Genomic DNA, 20,882 nt, shown 5'->3' with positions numbered 1-20,882 from the left:
TTGAAGCCAGACACCAAGTACTCTGTCAAGATGATGGTGAAAGGATATCACAATCAATTTCGCTGTAGAGTAGTAGAGCCCAAAATTGAAACAAAACACTTAATTCTAAGTATAGGCAAACAAGGTGATTGGTACGAACTTCCTTCAGACAGGTTATGGTACAGAACCACATCAGAGGAATAATGTCACTCTAGAAAAAAATACTATGGAGTTGTTGTGGTTTGAATTCCACTTAAGTGTGTGTGCCAAAAATGTAATTTTATTCTATTTGAATTTCACCCTGAGCGAATATTCTTTTTGTAAAATTATTCTAATCCAAATTTAAATTTTTAATACATGCAAATTTGGTTAAAATGTTAAAATTAAGATATGGGCATACAGTCTTGAGTGGCAAAGGACAATAAAGCAATTTTCAACAGATTTTAAGTTTTATCTACGTTGTTGGCGTGCTGTGGTAGAAGAGGAATGTAAAGAATCCTTTATTTAGGTGAATTAAAATCACTTATCTTTATTTGTTGTGCATTATATACCAATTCAAAGACACCTTTTGAAATAAAAAATATTTAAAACTGCAACTGAAAATGATTCATTTAACCTGTTGAACCATTCAAGAATTGTTAAACAAATCCTACTTAATATTATAAACTAGTTAACCGCCCGTGCTCCGCCACGGGAATATTGTCAGCAATAAAAGAAATAATAATTAACAAATACCTACTGTTTATCTTTGTATTTTATTTAGGGGTTGTTTAATTTTTTACATGAAATAGAACTGATAGTTTGCCTGTATAAACTATTTTATGTTAATCAAACCGATATATTATTTTAACCAAATGAATGTTTTATATTAATTCGAGTTTCATTTGAAAAATAAATAGTATACGAACTGGGCAATGCTGATAACCTAATAAGCAGCTATTTATGCTATTTAGATATTTTGCTCAAGTATATTCCTATATTCGTCGTTTTTTTTCCTTACATTTGTTGTATGGAATAAAGATAGTCACTTAGCCTACATGTAAATCACGCATCAGCAGTTGGTCGCATTTCACGAATCTTTGACCCATACTGTGAGTAAAAGCTGTGTTTACGTCGTACCGGTATATATAAAGTTGGGCATACTTTGTTCAATGTTAGATGGTATTAACGGTCCAATTTGATGGAAAAGGAGTCGTGGATATTAAAACTATGTAGACTACCACTACCAGAAAACTATCGACCCCAATAAAAATACCCCCGCCGCAGCAAACCTGCAGACTAAGCGAATTTCAACTTGTCTGATTACATTTTTACTCAAATATTTCCATAAATAAGACATATTTATTCCCTATTTAAATACGAGTAACATTAGATTTAACAAGTGCTTAGGTTTGCTGCTACGGGGAAGGTAAATAGTGTTTTTTGACCATACGTGAATAGGATGGGATGAAATAAATAAATTTGCAAAATTTTATCAATATATATCCATAAACAAGTAAACTACAACAATTTTTATTATCTCCATAAGAATAACATGGGAATTTTAAATTAAACTATTTTTGAATTTTCTCCGTGACCCTTAGGCATACAACAGCGCTTCAATATACTAAATTTTTTCTTTTTTTAAGCTCTACAAAACGGTTTGGAAAGAAATGGCAAAATTATTTGTTTTTAGGGTAAAAAATGGGAAAAACACATTTTTACCCCATAAAACCCCCCCTAAACCCCTGTTCCCATGGTCCGATTATGCTGGATCGCGAACTCGTTCGAATAAACGTAGGTTTACACGTTTGTACCAAATTTCATCAAAATCGGATCATTTTTGCTCAAGTTATCGCGCTAACGGACACATATATATCTTACTAATATTATAAATGTGAAAGTTTGTGTGTTTGTTTGTTTGTTTGTTTGTTTGAAGTTCAATCACGCAATAACTACTGGACGGATTGGGCTGAAATTTGACACGATGATAGCTCACATTCCCGATTAACATATAGGCATATTCTTATCTCAAAAATCCTTTCGGGCTCCGCCCCAGTGGCTCTGTAATTCCCCATATTAACCTTATGAGTATTCATGTTATTTAATGGGAATTATAGAATTTTGTCAGCTGTTTCAACTAAAAAAGTTGGTTCTATGATATGCAAAAGCATTAAAAAGTTAAAAGATTTGCCAACAGGGTGCAGCACTATTTTTTTTTTTCATTTATGAAAACAGTTAATTTGAACTAAGCAGCAACAAAAAGCTGTGATACGAAATGAAAACTGTCAATGTAGGATTGTTTACAGTTTTTCATGTTTTTAATTTAATGAACAATTTGTGATATTTTGCGAATTTAAAAAAATTAATTTTTCTCTATTGTTTAGGTGAAGTGGTAGAAGGTTATGGCTTTGGTAGATGTATAATATGAATAATGAATAATGAATAATGAAGTTTATTTCCCACAAAAAACCACAATGTAACAATACATGAGATGCAGAGAAATAGAACTGGCTACTTGATCCAGTAGTGTAACCAGTTTGCTTATACTTATAGGCTAACATGACGTTGTAATTTATGGTCTAGCATCTGATATAAAACATTGAATTCCGCCTGAACTGTGCATCTGATGGACAAAACAAGAACTGTTTTAATAAACAATGAAAGTTATTACAACAGGATATTATTTATATAATTTATGTCCTGCTGAGAAGAAAGCCAAATTATCGTTGCTTTGCTAAACTGCTTTAAATTTAAACTATTCTTTATTTGAAGTGGTAGATAATTATAGTATTTTGGACCTAGATATTGAAAAGAGTGACGAAAAATAGCTTTATTTACTTTGGGTAGTTTCAGAGTATTATTGGTAATGCTTCTTGTTATGTATGTGTGTGTAATATTTGGTATGACGTTAACTCTGTTTCCACTTCGAACAAAAAACAGTCTAAGAACTTTGAAAACAAAAAGGTGCTGTATGGGCAAAATTTTTAACTGTTGGTAGAGTGGAAATGAACTTGTTCTTTTAGGTTGTTTCAAAATTATCCGCATAAAAAAGTTTTGTGTTGTTCTTAATCTATTTATCAAGGTTTTATAAGTTCCTCCCCAGCATGGCAAGGCATATTGCAATCTTGAGTTGATTAGTGCAAAGTATAATGTTCTCAAAAGTGATTCGTTACAAAAATTTCTTAAAAAATAAAATTTTCTTATTTGTGTTCGTATCTTAGCATGTAGATTTAATATATGAGGTTCGAAGGTGACTTTTTCATCGAGTAGAACTCCTAAATATTTTATAGATTTTACTTTTTCTAACGGCTGGCAATTACATAGTTGTGGACTGCAATTTGAGGAGTGAAAAATTAAAGGAGATGGCAATTCAAAACCGGTTGAGTGGAAATTAACAAATTTGGTTTTGTTTACATTTACCTGCATTCTATTGATCAAACACCAATTTCTTAAAAGTAAAAGATCATCGTTTATTAAATTTTCCATCAACATCAAATCGTTTTGTGTGTAAAAAAGAGCAATGTCATCAGCAAAAGCAAAGATATTTCCGTTAAAAGGTAGATTTAATAAATCGTTGATGAAAACTAAAAATAAAATACCTGAGGTCGTTGACCCTTGGGGCACACCCGTTTGTACAATGAGAGGATTACTGTAGTCATTGTTTATTTTTACTTGTTGCCTCCTATTTGTGATGAAACTCTTAAACCACTCAAAAGCTGTACCTCTTATTCCTACGTTTTGCAATTTATTTAAAAGAATGTTGTGATTTACCATGTCAAAAGCTTTTTTAAAATCAATAAATAGACCTGTTGTTTTCAGTTTTGAGTTTAATCCTTGGAAGATGTGATCGGTTACTGCCAATAAAGCACTTTCTGTTGACCTGCCTTTAATAAAACCAAACTGCTTATTACTGAAAAAATGTGTTTTATTTAAAAAATTTTCAATTCTAATCATCATGAGCTTCTCGAGTATTTTAGAAAAAACTGAAAGTAAGCTAATGGGTCTGAGATTTTCTAAATTAAAAGAATTATTTTTTTTCAAAATGGGTACAACTAAACTTAATTTGAGTGTCTCTGGAAAAATACCTTTGTTGAAACTCATATTAAATATGTATTCTAAAACAAGAGATATTTCGTCAATTATATGTTTAAGTAAACTAACACTGATGCCATCAAAGCCAGTAGATTTTTTGTTCTTTAAATTACTAACAACTGACTTTATTTCCTGCACTGTAGTTGGTGCTATAAAAAACGTTTGTGGACAGATGTACATAGGAGGTAGAATTGCTGCAGGGAAAGTGATTGGTTGTCCAGCCTGTATTGAGACAAGGTGGTTGTTTATTTCCTGGGCGATAAGGCCAGGCTCTGTTATCAGTGTCCCATCGTTTAGCTCAATCCTATCAATGTTCTTATCTTTTACATTTCCAGTCAAGTTATTAATAATTTTCCATTGTTGGGCAATATTACCATTACATTCTTCAAGTTTATTTGAATAATATAAGTTTTTTGCTGTGTCAATGTCAACTTTTAAATTGTCTGTAAATCTTTTGAAATAGGTGTTGAAAGCAGTGTCATATGGTCTTTTTTTGGAAAGTATATAAAGCTTTCTTCTCCTTTTTATTCGATTAAAAATGTTTCTTGTAATCCAAGGACTCGATAACTTTGCTTTCCTCAGTTTAGAGTCAACATGAACAGTTTTATTACTAGTATTAACAACGTTCATTAATTTTTCATAAAAAATACTAAAACAATTGTTTACATCTAATTCAGAATAAATATCTTCCCAGTTAGTATTCTTAAGCTTAGTTTTTACAAGATCAAAATCAAGTATTTGTTTCTTAAGGTTTATGTTATCATCACATGTGTTTACAGTTTTTGTATTGGACAAATATCTAAATTTAAGACCTAGAACACAATGGTCAGTAATACCTAAATCAAATACTCCACTGGAAAACTGTTGCATATATCTATTTCTTACAAAAATGTGGTCTATTAATGTTTTTGTAAAGTGAGTAATTCTAGTAGGAGAGTTAACTATGGATATAAACCCATTATTGTTTAGGACACTATTGTAGCTTTCAGATATAGCACTTTCCTCCAAAAGATTAATATTTATGTCACCAATATATATTGCATTATTTTTTATTTCTAACATCAGCTGAGATAAATCTATTAAAAATGAGTTTTCTGGAATTTGTTGTAATCTGTACAGGCATACTAGCTTAAAATACACTTGGTTCATTTTTATATCCAGCAATAAGATATCAGCTGATCTTGGGTTGAAAGACAACTTTACCTCTTTACTTTCTATTGATTTGTCAACAAAACACAAAACACCTCCAGCTCTGTATTCATCGTTGCATGAGGCAAAAAGGTTATATCCTGGTATGCTATATAAATTTGCTTCATTACTGACAATCCAAATTTCACTAAGGACAATGAAATGTATTTTGTGTTTTATACTACTTATTTCAGCAATGAAGCTATTGAAATTTTTTCTCAAGCTCCTTATATTAGTATATATTAAATTAAATTCTTTTGTAGCGTTCCCAGGCAAAAAGAAATCCTGTATTTCAGATTGAGAATTGTGTTTCAGTATGTGATGATTCATTTAAACAGTATGCATTTTTAACTCTAAAAATAAATTGTTTATATGTACGGTTTTATAAAGATAAACAACTGTCACACTCCTTGATGACAGAGAAGTAAATAGAACCTGAGATAAAAATAAACATTTCATAGAATATATAAACATAATAACAATAAAGAGATAACAAACATTATATATATATTTTTTATTGGACAAAAATAGTGTAGGTTGACTCATGTTGACTTACATGTTATTTAGGTGTCCACTCTGAGGCAGCGATCATTGTCACACTTCCGTACGAAGAATTTACCTTCTCTGCACCACGCATACTTGTATCCGACTTCTTTACACTTTTCTTTAAGCTTTGACAGAAATTGTTTATTTTCTGGAGAGAGGTGCTCGTTGACGTAGACGCTCCGGGCTGGGAAGGCTGCATGGATTTCCTTGGCTGTCATCGTCTTCTTCTCCCTAAAACTTTTCAGTAAGGTTTCACGAGATGTCCTCCTGGAGAACTGGACGATAAGTGGCTGCGTGCGTTCTTTTTTGAAGGATGGAACACGGTGTGCAATCGATATGTCACCTTCCTGGATGTCGATTCCCAGAGCAGCTCCAACATCTTTCACCAACTTAACCACATCTTCATTTGGAAATATTATGTATACCATAAATTTAAAGAAGCAAATTTTATCAAACTGTGTCCTCCCCCATTGAAAACGCAAAGCTGGAGTATAACTGCAATAAGCATTTTATTCCTATATGCTAACCCCGTACGAAGGACGGGTACTCTGCTAGTATATATATATATATAAATATATATATATATATGAATTTGAACGGATGGTGTTTTTGGCCTCTAGGGACCTCAAAATGAAAAAAAAATTGGTCCCGCGTCCAGGTCTTACCATGAGTACTACGGTAATAGCTTATTCCCTATATGGGAAATTCGCTAAAAATTGGTATTTTTTAGAAGGGACTTCCAGAGCACATTTAACACCATCACTGCTCTTTACCTTTTTAGTTCGATGGTTCTCTACATGTTTTTTCGTTCTGTATGTCTCTTTACGCCCGGTTAATGATTACCTTTTCTTTTTCTTTTTGTACTTTTCACATCCTGGGGTTAACGATAAAGTTTTATAACGCTATAATGACCCGAGTCAACATTGCCATTAAACATCAAGTCAGATACTTCTTCGCCAGAACCGAAATCGTAAGTCACAGTTTCTCAAGCAACTTCCCTGTGTAGGCCTACTCGAACAAATATAGTTAGGGTATAGTTCACTGATAAATTGTAGTTCCACGTATCCCAGCGTACTCGCCATCTCGAGAAGGTAAAGTTTGTTACCACTGAACGTCTAACACTGATCTTGAGTAAGATTCGTCACCTACTATAAAATGTTTGTATGTTTCCCACTCATTAGCAATTATATGTACAACTTGCAAGCGGATTTCCCCATGATTATTCTGGTGGCCGTAGAGAATAAATTATATTGATCAAAACAATAAGTTTCCATTCCCTACTATGGGTATTATTTCACATTCCATACTCAAACTTAAACTCAATTACTACTTTCCTTCAGATCACTTTGCAGGAAAACTAAAACATTTCAAAAATAAGTTAACAGATACATTTTCCTTGATCAAAATCGTGTGTTTATAAACAGAAACCAGAAACTCCAAGTTTAACAATTGCATACTGAAAGTGAGGTTATAAAAATAATAGCAAATGTCTGACAAACATTAAACAGCTGACAAATAATTTATAAACTGTGTATTATATTTTTCAATAAGAATTGTATTGACTCGTCCTTTAAAGGGCTGTAGGTCGTAGCCCTTAGAAAAAACGTAAATTCTAAGGAAGTTCGGCAAATCTACACACTATCCCCTTTAATTTGAGACATAAATCTCGTAGATCGGTCCAGTAATTACTGAGAAAACAGTGTTACAACTGTGTATTAAATATATAGAAGATGAGAAAGTTTGGATGTATGGATGTATGTATGTTTGTGACAAGTAAACATGACAAGTAAAATGCTGGTCGGATTGGGCGGAAATTTGGTATGATGATAGCTCACATTCCCGATTAACATATGGACGCATTCTTATCTCAAAAGTTCTTTCGGGCTCCGCCCCTGTGGCTCTGGAGTTTCCCATGTTAACCTTATATTTAAAAGGAATAAAAGCGTTTTCTCAGCTGTTTCAACTATCCAAGTTGGTTCTATGATATTGAATAGCATTAAAAAGTTACAAGGTTTACCAACAGGGTGCAGTACTATTATTTATTTTACATATATGACAACATCTATTATAGCCTATAAAGGCCATAAAGGTTAAATTTTGTTAATAAAAGGCTTATGCGTATTTATTTTATCAACTGATGTAAAGATCAAAATGTTTCTATTTCGTGTTCTCTTCCCGTTGCAAAGCACGGGTACAACAGCTAGTTAAAAATATATCTGTAATTAATTATTGTACATTACTAAAATAATAATAATCTCTGTTGGATTTTTAACTAATATTATTACAGTAGCCTAATTATATCATAATTATATATCATTATATATAATTATATATCAATAAAATCTAATTCTTGAAAGTACAAGTTTGTGTAAGTACAAGTTTGTGTAATTTGAATAACATCAAGTAGGTGAACAATATTTGTTAAAATGTGTAACCTCATGCAGTACAATGTATTAATAATATTAAATACTAGCAGAGTGCCCGTCCTTCGTACGGGGTTGGAATATAAGTATAAAATGTGTATTGCAGTTATACTTAAGCTTTGCGTTTGCAATAAGGGAGGACACAGTTTGATAAAATTTGTTTTTTTTTAATTTTCAGTATTCTATAGTATTCTATTACACATCTACTATAGCAATAATGTTCCACCACTTCACATAAACAATAGAGAAAAATAATTTCGCATAATATCACAAATTATTCATGAAATGAAAAACATAAACATAACTGTAAACAATCCTACTTTGACAGTTCTCATTGCGAATCACAGTTTTTTGTTGCTTAGTTCAAATCAGCTGTTTTCATAAATGCAAAAAAATATAGTGCTGCACCCTGTTGGTAAATCTTATAACTTTTTAATGCTTTTCCATATCATAGAACTAACTTTTTTAGTTGAAACAGATGACTGAATGCTTTAATTCCCTTTAATATGAATACTCATAAGGTTAACATGGGGAATTACAGAGCCACTGGGGCGGAACCCGAAAGGATTTTTGAGATAAGAATATGCCTATATGTTAATCGGGAATGTAAGCTATTATCATGTTAAATTTCAGCCCAATCTGTCCAGTGGTTTATGTGTGATTGAACTTCAAACAAACAAACAAACAAACAAACACACAATCTTTCACATTTATAATATTAGTAAGATTAATTTATTTTCCTACAGTTACCTAACAATGTACATGTTTTCTCACTGATTTGAGAAAGCAAAGTGGCCAAGTCGCTCATCAGTGAGACAATGTTAACATTGTCTCACTCTAATTACTTTGTCTCACTCCTGATTTGCAACTCCAGATTGAAATAGTGAGCGCGTAACATGCAGGCAACGTCGTATGCGCGCGAAATACGTTGGCAGCACTGGCTGTAAATCAGCTGGTCAGCTGTTGTACTGTTGTATTTGTCACTTCACATTAAATCTTATATTAAAAGTTCACTTCTGTGTAAAAATAGGTTATGTTTCTTCACCAATTTATTTGTTTTATGGTAACTGTAGGAAAAGTATAATGTGCAACTCGAGTTCAAAGTACAATTGCCTCACTCGAGAAACCATTCCTCACTCGCCTACGGCTCGTGAGTAAGGATTTCTCTCGAGTGAGTCAATTGCTCACTTTTCTCACTAGTTGCACAAATAACTATTCTAGATTGTAACAAAATTTAAGCTAAACCGACTTCCCTTATAAGATGCAGCAGCAAATAAAAAAAATTTCCCACTGTCACCTGACAAAAGTGGGCTTCCTTGCACTGATTATAGCACACCAAGTAGCCAATTGATGCATTATTTACTTAATTTTGCCGCACTCATTTTTTTGCCCCACTCAAGTATTTTAACCAAACAACAACAAACAGTGTGATTTTATTAGGCATATAATATGTGTACGCTAGAAAATAAGTTGGCAACACTTAAACATACTACAACTACGATCAGCTTCTGCAGTGTTTCTCATTTCGTTCAGTGCTTTGATTTAACCTAACTTATATACATGTTGTATAGTGTTTGAAAGACCAATTATTTTTATGATTTCTAAGTTCTATGAAAGCAGCCATTTCTGTATTTTCTATTTTAGGTGTTGAAAATTTTGAAATGAGTAAATTATAATGTAGGTAGATAAATAGTAAGTACCTAAATATATATTTGCATTTAGATACATAATATTTGCAAACAAATGTATAAATCTTACTAATATTATAAATGTGAAAGTTTGTGTGTTTGTTTGTTTGTTTGTTTGAAGTTCAATCACGCATTAACTACTGGACGGATTTGGCTGAAATTTGGCATGATGATAGCTCATATTCCCGATTAAAAGATAGGCATATTCTTAACTCAAAAATCCTTTCGGGCTCCGCCCCAGTGGCTCTGTATTTTCCCATGTTAAACTTATGAGTATTCATATTTAAAGGGAATTAAAGAATTTAGTCAGCTGTTTCAACTAAAAAAGTTGGTTCTATGATATGCAAAAGTATTAAAAAGTTATAAGATTTACCAACAGGGTGCAGCACTATTATTTTTTTGCATTTATGAAAACACCGAATTTGAACTAAGCAGCAACAAAAAACTGTGATAGGCAATGAGAACTGTCAAAGTAGGATTGTTTACAGTTATGTTTATGTTTTTAATTGCATGAAAAAATTGTGATATTTTGCGAATTATTAATAGTTTATTTTTCTATATTGTTTAGGTGAAGTGGTGTAGAACATTATGGCTATAATAGATACTGTAAATTTAAAAGCAAATTTTATCAAACTGTGTCCTCCCCTATTGCGAACGATAAGTTGGAGTATAACCACAATAAGCATTTTACACTTATATGCCAATCCCGTACGAAGGACGGGTTCTCTGCTAGTTACTTTATAAAAATTGAATACATTATTGTTTTGGTAACTTGTTCATAACGATTTTTTTTTAACTGCCAAATGTAACTGCAAATGGTGTAACAGCGAGACCATTCTCTAATTTAGAACCTTCAGAGGTGTTATAAACTGTTTTTTAGCACATTAAAATACCAAAACTTTTCAGAGGCTCTGAACCTTTACCCTGGGGGGTATTTCATATCCTCCTGGTCTTGGCCCCCCTCAAAACAAAATCCTAGCTACGCCACTGAGGTGGTATAGTATATAAATAAAAATCCCCACTGCAGCATACCTGAAGACGTGAAGTGAATTTCCATTTGCCTGATTGGATTCCTACTCCAATAAATCTTAAGTCAGATTCATTTCCCATCGGTGTAGACTTTCCTGCCATACGATGATAATCCTATTAGTGACGCTTGGCTGACCTGTCAGTGCTACCCATCCTTGCGTTGAAGATGAATAAGCGTAGAGTAGAGGGGGGGGGGGGTAGGACGCCAATGTAGTGGGAGTTTGTACAAGGTGGAGAGTGTGAAAAAAATGTGGAGTGAAGAGAAAGAGGCAGAAAATTCAGCCATAAGAAACAAAGTGATCAACAACTCACCCCATCATTGTGATCCAATTGTGTTTATAATATGTGTAAAGGGACATCATTCTCCTATTGGGTGTGAAGATTAGAATTTACAATAGAATAACCACTTACCACCTTTTATATACAGTATTTACCGTCTTGTGAGTTAAAAGTATATTGTGTAAATAGCCTAAATGTATCAATAATACAGGGTGTTCATTTGAAAACTTTCCATATGTATTGTGTGCAAAGGTAAGGCTTTTAACACTTGTTTTTTCTCATTTCCCCCTAATTTGGACATGCCAAATCCAATAAAATTATTTTCAATTTTGAAAAATGACCCAAAAGGGCCCAATTTAGGGGGTAGGGGTGCTTTTTGAGAAATTTTTAAATGTAGACATGGGTTGTGTGATACATCCCGATCATTTTGGTGCAAAAAATTTAATTACTTTTACTGTATTTACAGGGTGGGTCAAAACGTCAAAAAAAAGACTTTGAAGTTAAGAACCGTATTACCCTAACCATTGAACGGAACAGCGCCAAATTTCTTTCCAAGCTTATTCTTGAGCTACTCTTTAAGATAACTTGTTATAAGGACATTTTCCATGTTATTTTCTTATTTTAATAAATCTCAAATTTGAAGAATAAATGAAAACTCAAAACTCTTAAATAGCAAGGTATGACAAATTTCATAACACGTGTTAGCTCCTTTTTAAACAAACATTTTATGTATTTAAGTTTTCTTCCTAATCTCTTACCGTTTAAAAATTGCAGTAGAAAAACAGAATTTTCTATATATAGTTAAGTAGTTATATAGTTGTAATAGTTTAACTTCTATATCTGGTGGATTCAAATGTGACGGAATCTATACTAAATGGCATCATTGACTATATAACACACAGTGTTGTAAAGGGTGATCAACTCAAGGAGACCACCTTTGGGATATCGGAAACTGGAATGTGGATGCAATTTTAAGACTTATTTACTCTTCGCATTTTCACTATAAACCTACTCGTTTAGGAGCTACATGATGTAAAATGTATACCGGAAGTCATTTTTCCATAGGCTGTAACTCCTAAACGAGTGGGTTTATCGAAAAAATGTCAAGACTAAACAAGTTTTTAAATTGCGTGTTCTATCCAAAAATATGATAAAATATATGGTGTTCCATAAGAAATTTCAAACTTGCTTGGCTGCCATTTTGGAAAATAGCAGCTGAATTTTGAAAAACTAAAATCATATTTTTAACTGTCATAAAAAATAAAGGAATGTCCCCCATTTTAAGTTTTCTCTACTTCTTACCATTTCCAATATCCCAATGGTGTCCTCCTTGAGTAGATCACCCTGTATAGTCAATGATGGTACCCCTAAAAGTATGTAAGCATTTCAAAAATTCAATGCAATATGAGAATTGGATGAGAAAGTGGTATTGCAACCTGTGCAATGTTGAGGTTAAGCAATTAAGTAGCCGTAGTATTCAAATTGAATTATCAAGAGTTTTGAATTATCAAGAGGTTCTACTTATCGGGATTAAAACGAATCATTTGAATTACAAAGATTTTTAAAATACTGTATTACATAAGGTACAGAACGTTGCAACAAAATAACCCTTTTTAGTTACTTTACAACAAACAACATCCTATATTTTTTTAGTTATTTACCAGTATCTGCTAATTATGTTTTTTTTGCTATTGATTCTTGCATCATCAATAACAATATTTAAGACATATTATTCTGCTAACAGAATTTATAGTTTCCTATTATGACAATAAGGAATCCCTTCCTTCGAATTATAGTTGTGTTTTGCCAACGAAAGATCATATTACTGCGTGTTCCAAAACGGCCTGCCCTCTGATTGGACTTTGAAATACCAATTGTATCCAAATAAATGCATTGTAGAAATTTGAAATGTTAAAGGTATTATCTACGGACTGAGCTTTTATCTTGAATTATCGTAAGTTTGAATTATCGTATCTTTAACTCATCAAGTTTTTGAAGTACCAAGAGTAGACTGTATATATATGTGTGTGAGTCCGTTAGCACGATAACTTGAGAAAAAAATGGTCTGATTTTGATGAGATTCAGTATAAAAACATGTAAACCTATTTTCATTCTAACGAGTTTGCGAACATGTATGATCGGATTATGAAAATGGGGGTCCATGGGGTAGCAAGTAGTTTTCCCATTTTTGACCCTAAAAACAAGTTTTGCAATTTATTTCCAACCCATTTTACAGAGCTTAAATTTAAGCAAGTAAATTTAATTTTTTTCACTTTTAATCGTACAGCAACATTTTAATGTAAAAGATTATTTGATTTTTGGGAATTTTTATGTTTATTTGTGGCATGGTATCAAATTAATATAAATATTGACCAGTTACTGCATAGTAGAAGTTAAATAAAAAATAGGAACAATCTCAAAACTGACAGTATTATCATAGATAAAAAATACTCCCCCAAGTAGATTTCTCATCCTAATGGAACAGCTGAAGACAGTTTTATTGTTAGTTCCGTACGGTTTACGTAGAGGTCGTGTTTTGTTTACAATTTGTTTCCCGTTATTACAGTAATTTAAAACCTCGTTAAACCAAATAATACGATCTAATCATAAACAATAACTTGTCTCCTAGTTATATAACCAAACAGTGAAGCACAAATCAAGAAACTAACCCTAAAATAATGGAAACAAAATGTTGACGACACTAGCGCCCAGTGTCACCGTACATGAACTAGACACGAAAAACGTGCGTCAAAATTTACAATGGGATGACAAGTCTACTTGTGTTGGTTAGTCTATGGTATTATTCTGCCATATTATAAAATTCTATTAAAATAGTCATTATTATTTTGTTATTAATTCATCATAATAATTAAAAAAATGGTTATTGATAACAAATAATAAGTACTTATTATTTATTAACATTTATTTACGCTTAAAACTTGGCCTATTAAACTGCTATAATATTTTTAGTATGGAAATCATGAGGAAAATCATTCATCAATGACCTATTAAGCTGCTTAACTTATTACTGTAAATAGTGGAAATGGATATGGTAATGGATTTTTGGGACCCAAGTTCTATTAAATAATTCCACGTAATCGTGAAGTTGATCATGTATCTTAAAACTGGTTGGATTTTTTTTTTTTAATCTGTGACTATCACATTTTAATAAGGCAATGTTTTTTCCCCAGCTGACTCTGAAGATGGACAGCTGGTCCGCCAACAACTCTCGGGGTTGACTCAACATTTAAGACCTTACTCACTAAGTTTAGAAGAGACATGTGAAGTGATTTCTTCAGGTGTTTTTGTCATAGAAGAAGTCAACAGAATGTGCCATTATCAATATAAAAAAGAAACCACTCAAGCTCTTAGTGAGTTTTCAAATGAGACTAAACCAAGGAAACTGAAAAAACCAAACTCTTTTCGAAAACTAGAAATGTATATGTTAGATGAGAATTTTGATCAACAACACTACTGTTACAACTTTGCCCTGACTACCAAAAGCCACACAATTGAGCTGCTGTCACTAGAGTGTAAGTCAATTGATCGTAAACCAGGAGTCCCTGTAGATATGACATATGAAGTGAGCTGTTCAACAACAATAACTGAGTGGACCAACTTGTATGTGCATGAACCTGTGATACACTTCAGTAAGCAAGTCAAGTATGGAGTGAAGTTTGAGATTCCTCTAGCTGTTGATGGGAGAAACATTACCTTGAAGCCAGACACTACGTACTCTGTCATGATGATGGTGAAAGGATATCACAAACAATTGGGCAGTATGAAAGAGCCCAACACCAAAACTGAACACTTAATTCTAAGTATAGGCAAACAAGGTTATTGGTACGACTTTCCCTCAGACAAGTTAATGTACAGAGCAATCAGATGTTACAATAATCAGAGGATTAATGTAACTATGGAGTGGTTGGAGTTTTAACTCCACTAAAGTGTGTGTGCAAAAGATTCATATCTTTTTATAATTTTTTTTTATCTAACCCTGCACGAAATACACTTTTTGTAAAATTCTTCTAATCCAAATTTAAATACTTGCAAATTTGCTTAAAAGTTAGTTTGGACATGAACATACAGTCTGAGTGGTAAAGGACAGAAATGCAATTTTCAACAGATTTTAAGTTTTATCTACGTTGTTGGAGCAACTGTTGTGGTACAAATGGAATGTAAAGAATCCTGTATTTAGGTGAATTAAAATCTTGTGCATTATATTGATTGTATATACCAATTCAAAGGCACATTTTGAAATAAAAAAGATTGAAAACTGCAACTGAAAATGGATTCATTTAACCTGTTACACCATTGAAGAATTAATTGTTAAAAAATAAAAAAATATATCTGTAATTATTGTACATTACTAAAATAATAATAGTTTCCGTTGGATTTTTAACTAATATTATTACAGTAGCCTAACTATCTGTTGGATTTTAAATTTTGTCTGATAATTACTTTATTTGATTAAATTACTTTATATATCAAAAAAATCTAATTATTGAAAGTAGAAGTTTGTGTTTGTACATTTGAATAACATCAAGTAGATGAACAATATTTGTTAACCTGGGGCCGATTTACTTATTCGTTTTGAGGTCCCTAAAGGCCAAAATACCATTTGTTCGGATCCATATATTTATATAGGCCTATACAGTGATTTGTCTATTTGCGTTAGCACAATTTTGAAGTAAAAATCATCCAATCTGGATGAAATTTGGTACAAACATATAAACCTACATTTTTATTCTTTATTCAAACGCTTAATAGTTAAGAAAAACAAGTTAAGAGAAAAACTGTAAATTTAAAATCTGTTTTGTTATTTTTTCGGAGAATAAGTCAACTGTTGTAGTTTTCTTGTTTATGGATGTATTTTGATCAAAAGTTGCAGATTTATTTACTTTACTAGTGGAACCCCGTCGAAATCGACGGTTAATCTTGAGGTTTTATGTAAATTCAGCTAACTGCGATGGATAGAGTGAAGACATTAAAATCTTAGTTAAATGAAGGGAGGATAAGCAATAATAAGTATGACGATTGTGTTCCCTAAAAAACGTGATTGATGAATTCGTTTAACACAATATTTCCTACCTTTTTATCGGCTTTAGGTTGCCCAAAAGGTTTTTTAGGAGCCTTATAATTGTTTATGAGTTTGTTTCATACCAAAGCCACTTTCACTGTATGGGAGAATGAGTTCATATAATTAGTCTATTATGTTACGGAAAGAGTCAATATTTATTACTAACCACTAATTAAATCTGCATTAGGAAAATCATTCAGATTGTATCCGGATTTATAAGTAATCTTCATCTTTGGTCATAAAAATACAGAATTCTATCAGCATATTAAATCGGTTTTTTTTTGTTTGATAAAAATATCTGATTCTCCAGAAAGCAGTAACATTCTTACTTCGATCTCAGCAATTTTAATTCCTTCTCTTGCCACATCGACCCATGTATTTAATCCTCCTGTTCTTACTTGATAATTCATTAACTTATTGATTCATTGACTTATGGGATAGTTTTGCCTTGGCCATATAGATCACATAAAGCTGTGCATGTATTTCGTGGATTGGAATGAACCATAATTGTAAGAAATTTGATCACAAATGTTGAACATTTGCGGAACCAAATCCATAACCTAGTCCAGCCTTGGTAACAAATTATGCAAATGCGATGAGATGTGATGACACTGTTGTGTTTCCGAATGTTTTGTATGTAGTGAGGTTTAGATGCGTTGTTCGGCCTAGCTACACGTGTACATCAAAGTTAAAACTGTGTACACATTTTTTTAAATACCTGAATTGATATTAGTTCACCTACTTTACCAAAACCATAGACTCCGTAGTTAGTCTATTCCAAAACTTGAACACAGCTCTCATCCTCAACGTACTCATCTATGACGCAATTTTCAACCCGATTATCAAAAACTTTTATACTAATAAATAAATCTCAGGTGTTCTTTCTTGAATTAAAAAATTAATGGTGATTGAAAGTAGGAAAAAAAGGCAAGTGCCAACCTTACAATATATATAAGATAAGCTAACCCGATAAGGAATAGTTATATGTTCTTTTGAAATTGATATGTCACACTTATTTCATAATTTAAAATTTTCTAAAAGCAATAAAGCATAGATTTTTGAACAAAACATTTTAAACGTATCATAAATTCATCATTTTGTTGAAACTATAAAAAACTTGCCATGCGGTGGAGAATCCATTTAAAATCATAAATAATAATGTAAACATTAAATTTTGACAGTTTTAGTAGACCTTTGAATACAATTTTAATATTAACAGCTGGTTCGGTTAATTAAAAGTAGTGTAAAATTATCCATATGGTCGAAATGTAAACAACATTGCAGAGTGAACTTTAAAGGCCTCTGGGGCAGAGTCCCAAGGAAATTTACCTCGTTTCTCTTTTGAGGGCTCACCTACAGATTAATACCTTTCTATAGACACCCCTAGCAAGTTTCTACGCCCAGCCGTTCTCTCAAATTAGCTGTGACAAAAACCTTGTTTTCCTCCATAAGAATAACATGGGATGGGAATTTAAAGGCCACTGGGGCAGAGCCCTGAGGGAATTCTCCACGTTTCTCTTTTGATGGCTCATCTACAGACCAGGACCTTTCTTTAGACACCTCTACCGAGTTTCTACGCCCAGCCGTTCTCTCAAAATAGCTGTCACAAAGAAAAACAGTTTCAAATTAATATATAGATACTATTTTATAGCTATTAATATTTTACTAAAGAACACACTTCATTGCTATACCCTCCCTGTAGCCTAAAAAGATTAATTGAAAAATCCAATCAGGGAAATGGAAATGTGCTTAGTATGCAGGTTTGCTGCGGCGGGGATATTTATATTATGCTTAAAAAGTCCACTATTTTAGTTTGTAACATTTAAAAATTACAATATAGCGGCTCTGTGTATACCATTGATTTACAAACGATTTTGATGTGAATCCGTATACTGTATACATTTCTTAACCCAGAAATTATACCCTAAGATGTTATTAAAGAGCTATGAAACACCCTGTATTATATAGTACAACACAACACAAATCTATATAAATAAAATTAGAGTTTTGTCTGTACATTGCTTAGAATAATGAACTTTTTGGTTATTTTTACATTTCATAGGTCAGAGAAACCGAATCAAACCTTATCTCAATTTCTGTCTGTCTGTCTGTCTGTCTGTCTGTCTGTCTATCTGTCATTCTCTTGGTAACGCTAAAATACGCACTTTATTACAACTACTCCTCAATAACTATAGCACTGTCCCGCCTGAAACTTATTTTCCAAATACTATACATATATGAGATGGCTTTAGACGTATTTCATCGAATATGAGACAGTTAGATATTTAACAGTAAACCCTTGAAAATCAAGTTTTTGTCGATTTTTGACGTGGAATTTCTGGAAGCCCATGTTAACCTTATGAGAAATGAAATTATTGAATCTTAACAGCTGTTTCAATTAAACAAGTTGGTTCTGTTCTGTGATGTTCAATAGCATTAAAGTTACAAGGATTACCAACAGGGTGCAGCACTAGCACTATTATTTCTTTTACATTTATGACAACAGCTAATTTGCAACCTGGAGGCGAGTGAGCGTAGCGAACGAGCTAACCTGAAGGCAAGTGAGCGTAGCGAACGAGCTAACCTGAAGGAAAGTGAGCGCAGCGAACGAGCTCCAACATACAGGTGAGTGAGCGTAGCGAACGAACTTCAACCAGGACGTGATTGAGCCATGCAAACGAGATCAGATAGTAAAAATAAAAGTAAGCCTACCGTTATAGGATCGACCGGCAGACACAGAGGTAATTTAACCTTTTATTGATTGTCATACCGATCCGGAACAACAAAAAACAACATAAAATGAAGCTATGTATAATAGTTTGGCCAGCATATCTTAAAATATGCAAACCAACTGCTGTTCTTTATATAAGAAGGTTTCAACTGAATATTATAAGATCCCCGTGCGTAGAACGGGTACACAGCTAGTTTATAGAATAAAAATACTACCAGATCAGAAATCCAAATGACCAGCATTAAATTTGCATTGGGATAAAAGAGGGTGCTGGTTCATCTCTCTTATCATTGACTATATATACCTATTACCTGTAGGTATATATAGTCAATGCTCTTATATATAGAACTTCTCTAAAAAGATCGGCATTTTATTATCCGTCTTGTTATTAGTCTTTGTTGAGTGACGTTTGCAGTAAAGCTTTGAAGAAAACGTGTCCAATATCATATAAAACTACGTGTAAACTATGTGTAAGTCAAATCTAACACATAAACGAAACAAAATATGCCCACTTTTGTGATTATCAACAGTATTACCTTACCTTAGTTTTATATGTGTAAAAGAGTCTCTCTTATGTGGTATTCACGTGAAATCAAAACAATATTTAAGTTGGAAATTGGAGGTCACACTCTTGCAGTTACAGGAAAGTTAACTAACCCTGGTCCCTAGTGACCGTAAGGAAAATATAAAAAAATGCAAAAGGAAGTGCATTCGTAGTAACGTGCGCAAGGGGGATTAACGGGACATTCCTATACGTTGTTCACTCATATTTACTTAAGCATTCCAAGTAGGCTACTAAAAACAGATTTCCCTTAATCACATTATTGGTAACAGAAGTTCATTCAAATAATTTAAGTTGAACTGTTGTATGGTATTTACCCTATAGTCCTGTGGTTGTAGTGTCATCCATATCTTTCTGAGAACGTCAGACGTCCTGAGGCGCTGGGGGCAACGCACTTCATCTTCTGTCTTGCTAAGCCTAGCGCTTGCTACCGCTACCCCTCAACGGTTATATCCTATTTCGCCCGTAGCCTAATTAGTCTCAGTTCGCCCACGGTCCCACCCAGATTGACCCTTATAATCCTCAGCTCTACCTGTTTCAGGAGTCTCATTCCATCCACAGAGGCGAAGCCCCACCTCCTAGGTACCCACCCTCCCCCAACTATGACCCCATCACCTTTCACCTCCGACCACACGATTATTGAAACTTAAAATATTTGTTAGACAAACCAGACAAACCAAGCAAATATCCTGTATAGTATTAATGTAAAGTTGGAACACAAAGATCAGCATTAAAGTATAAAGTGGCATTTGTCCTTTTTGATTGGTTAAGTTAAGCTGAAATAAACAAAACAGAATATACAGTAATACCTTTTCACCACACTATGATGTTTTTAGCTGTTTTACATACGTTAATTGGTGGCTGAAAGTTACGTTTTGCTGGCCATGCCAGCTGTCATCGTCATTTGGGGACCGAGCAGGTTTTTACATCCCTAGGGCCGCAAAATCAGCTGCCCGCTTACTTTCTTAAAACCTGAATGCATATTAAATACACAAATCAGTATCCATGCATTGCAATAGAATTGTTTTATTGGCACCGCTGCCTAGCAACTATTTATTATTATTTTTGCTGATTTCTCCAATTATTTCTTCACATAACCTTAAAGTTGTAGTTGTGTTGACTATCAGTGTGTATTTTTATTGTGGTAAATAGTGGTACAATAATAGGGTATAATGTGGTGAAAAATAGCGTTCGTACCACAGACCGAAATGGTTTTACAGCTCTCGATCGTTTTTAAAAACTATCTCGAGCCGGCAAAACCTCATTTTCCGCCCTAGGTACAAAATATACTATTTGTCTATGG

At 33.0% G+C, this 20,882-nt stretch overlaps 1 protein-coding gene across 2 annotated transcripts in view; it reads left to right on the top strand.

The window, feature by feature from the left end:
* Positions 1-20,882, top strand: part of LOC128999240 (kelch repeat and BTB domain-containing protein 3-like) — a 41,658-nt gene that overhangs the window by 16,020 nt on the left and 4,756 nt on the right. The window contains exon 6 of one of the 2 annotated variants that reach the window (XM_054425638.1): positions 14,398-15,440. The exons of the other annotated variant lie outside the window; for it this stretch is intronic. Coding sequence (XP_054281613.1) covers positions 14,398-15,143 — 746 coding nt within the window. The 3' untranslated portion in view covers positions 15,144-15,440. Of the gene's footprint in view, positions 1-14,397; positions 15,441-20,882 lie in introns of those variants that run through there. 2 annotated transcript variants of the gene reach the window in all.

This window comes from Macrosteles quadrilineatus, unplaced genomic scaffold (genome assembly GCF_028750875.1).
Source record: "Macrosteles quadrilineatus isolate MER2022 unplaced genomic scaffold, UCM_ALF_1.0 Scaffold_8__2_contigs__length_117827958, whole genome shotgun sequence".
Taxonomy (NCBI): Eukaryota; Metazoa; Arthropoda; class Insecta; order Hemiptera; family Cicadellidae; genus Macrosteles; species Macrosteles quadrilineatus.
The sequence above is the reverse complement of the archived record's forward strand: the minus strand, read 5'-3'. Positions and strand labels throughout refer to the sequence as shown.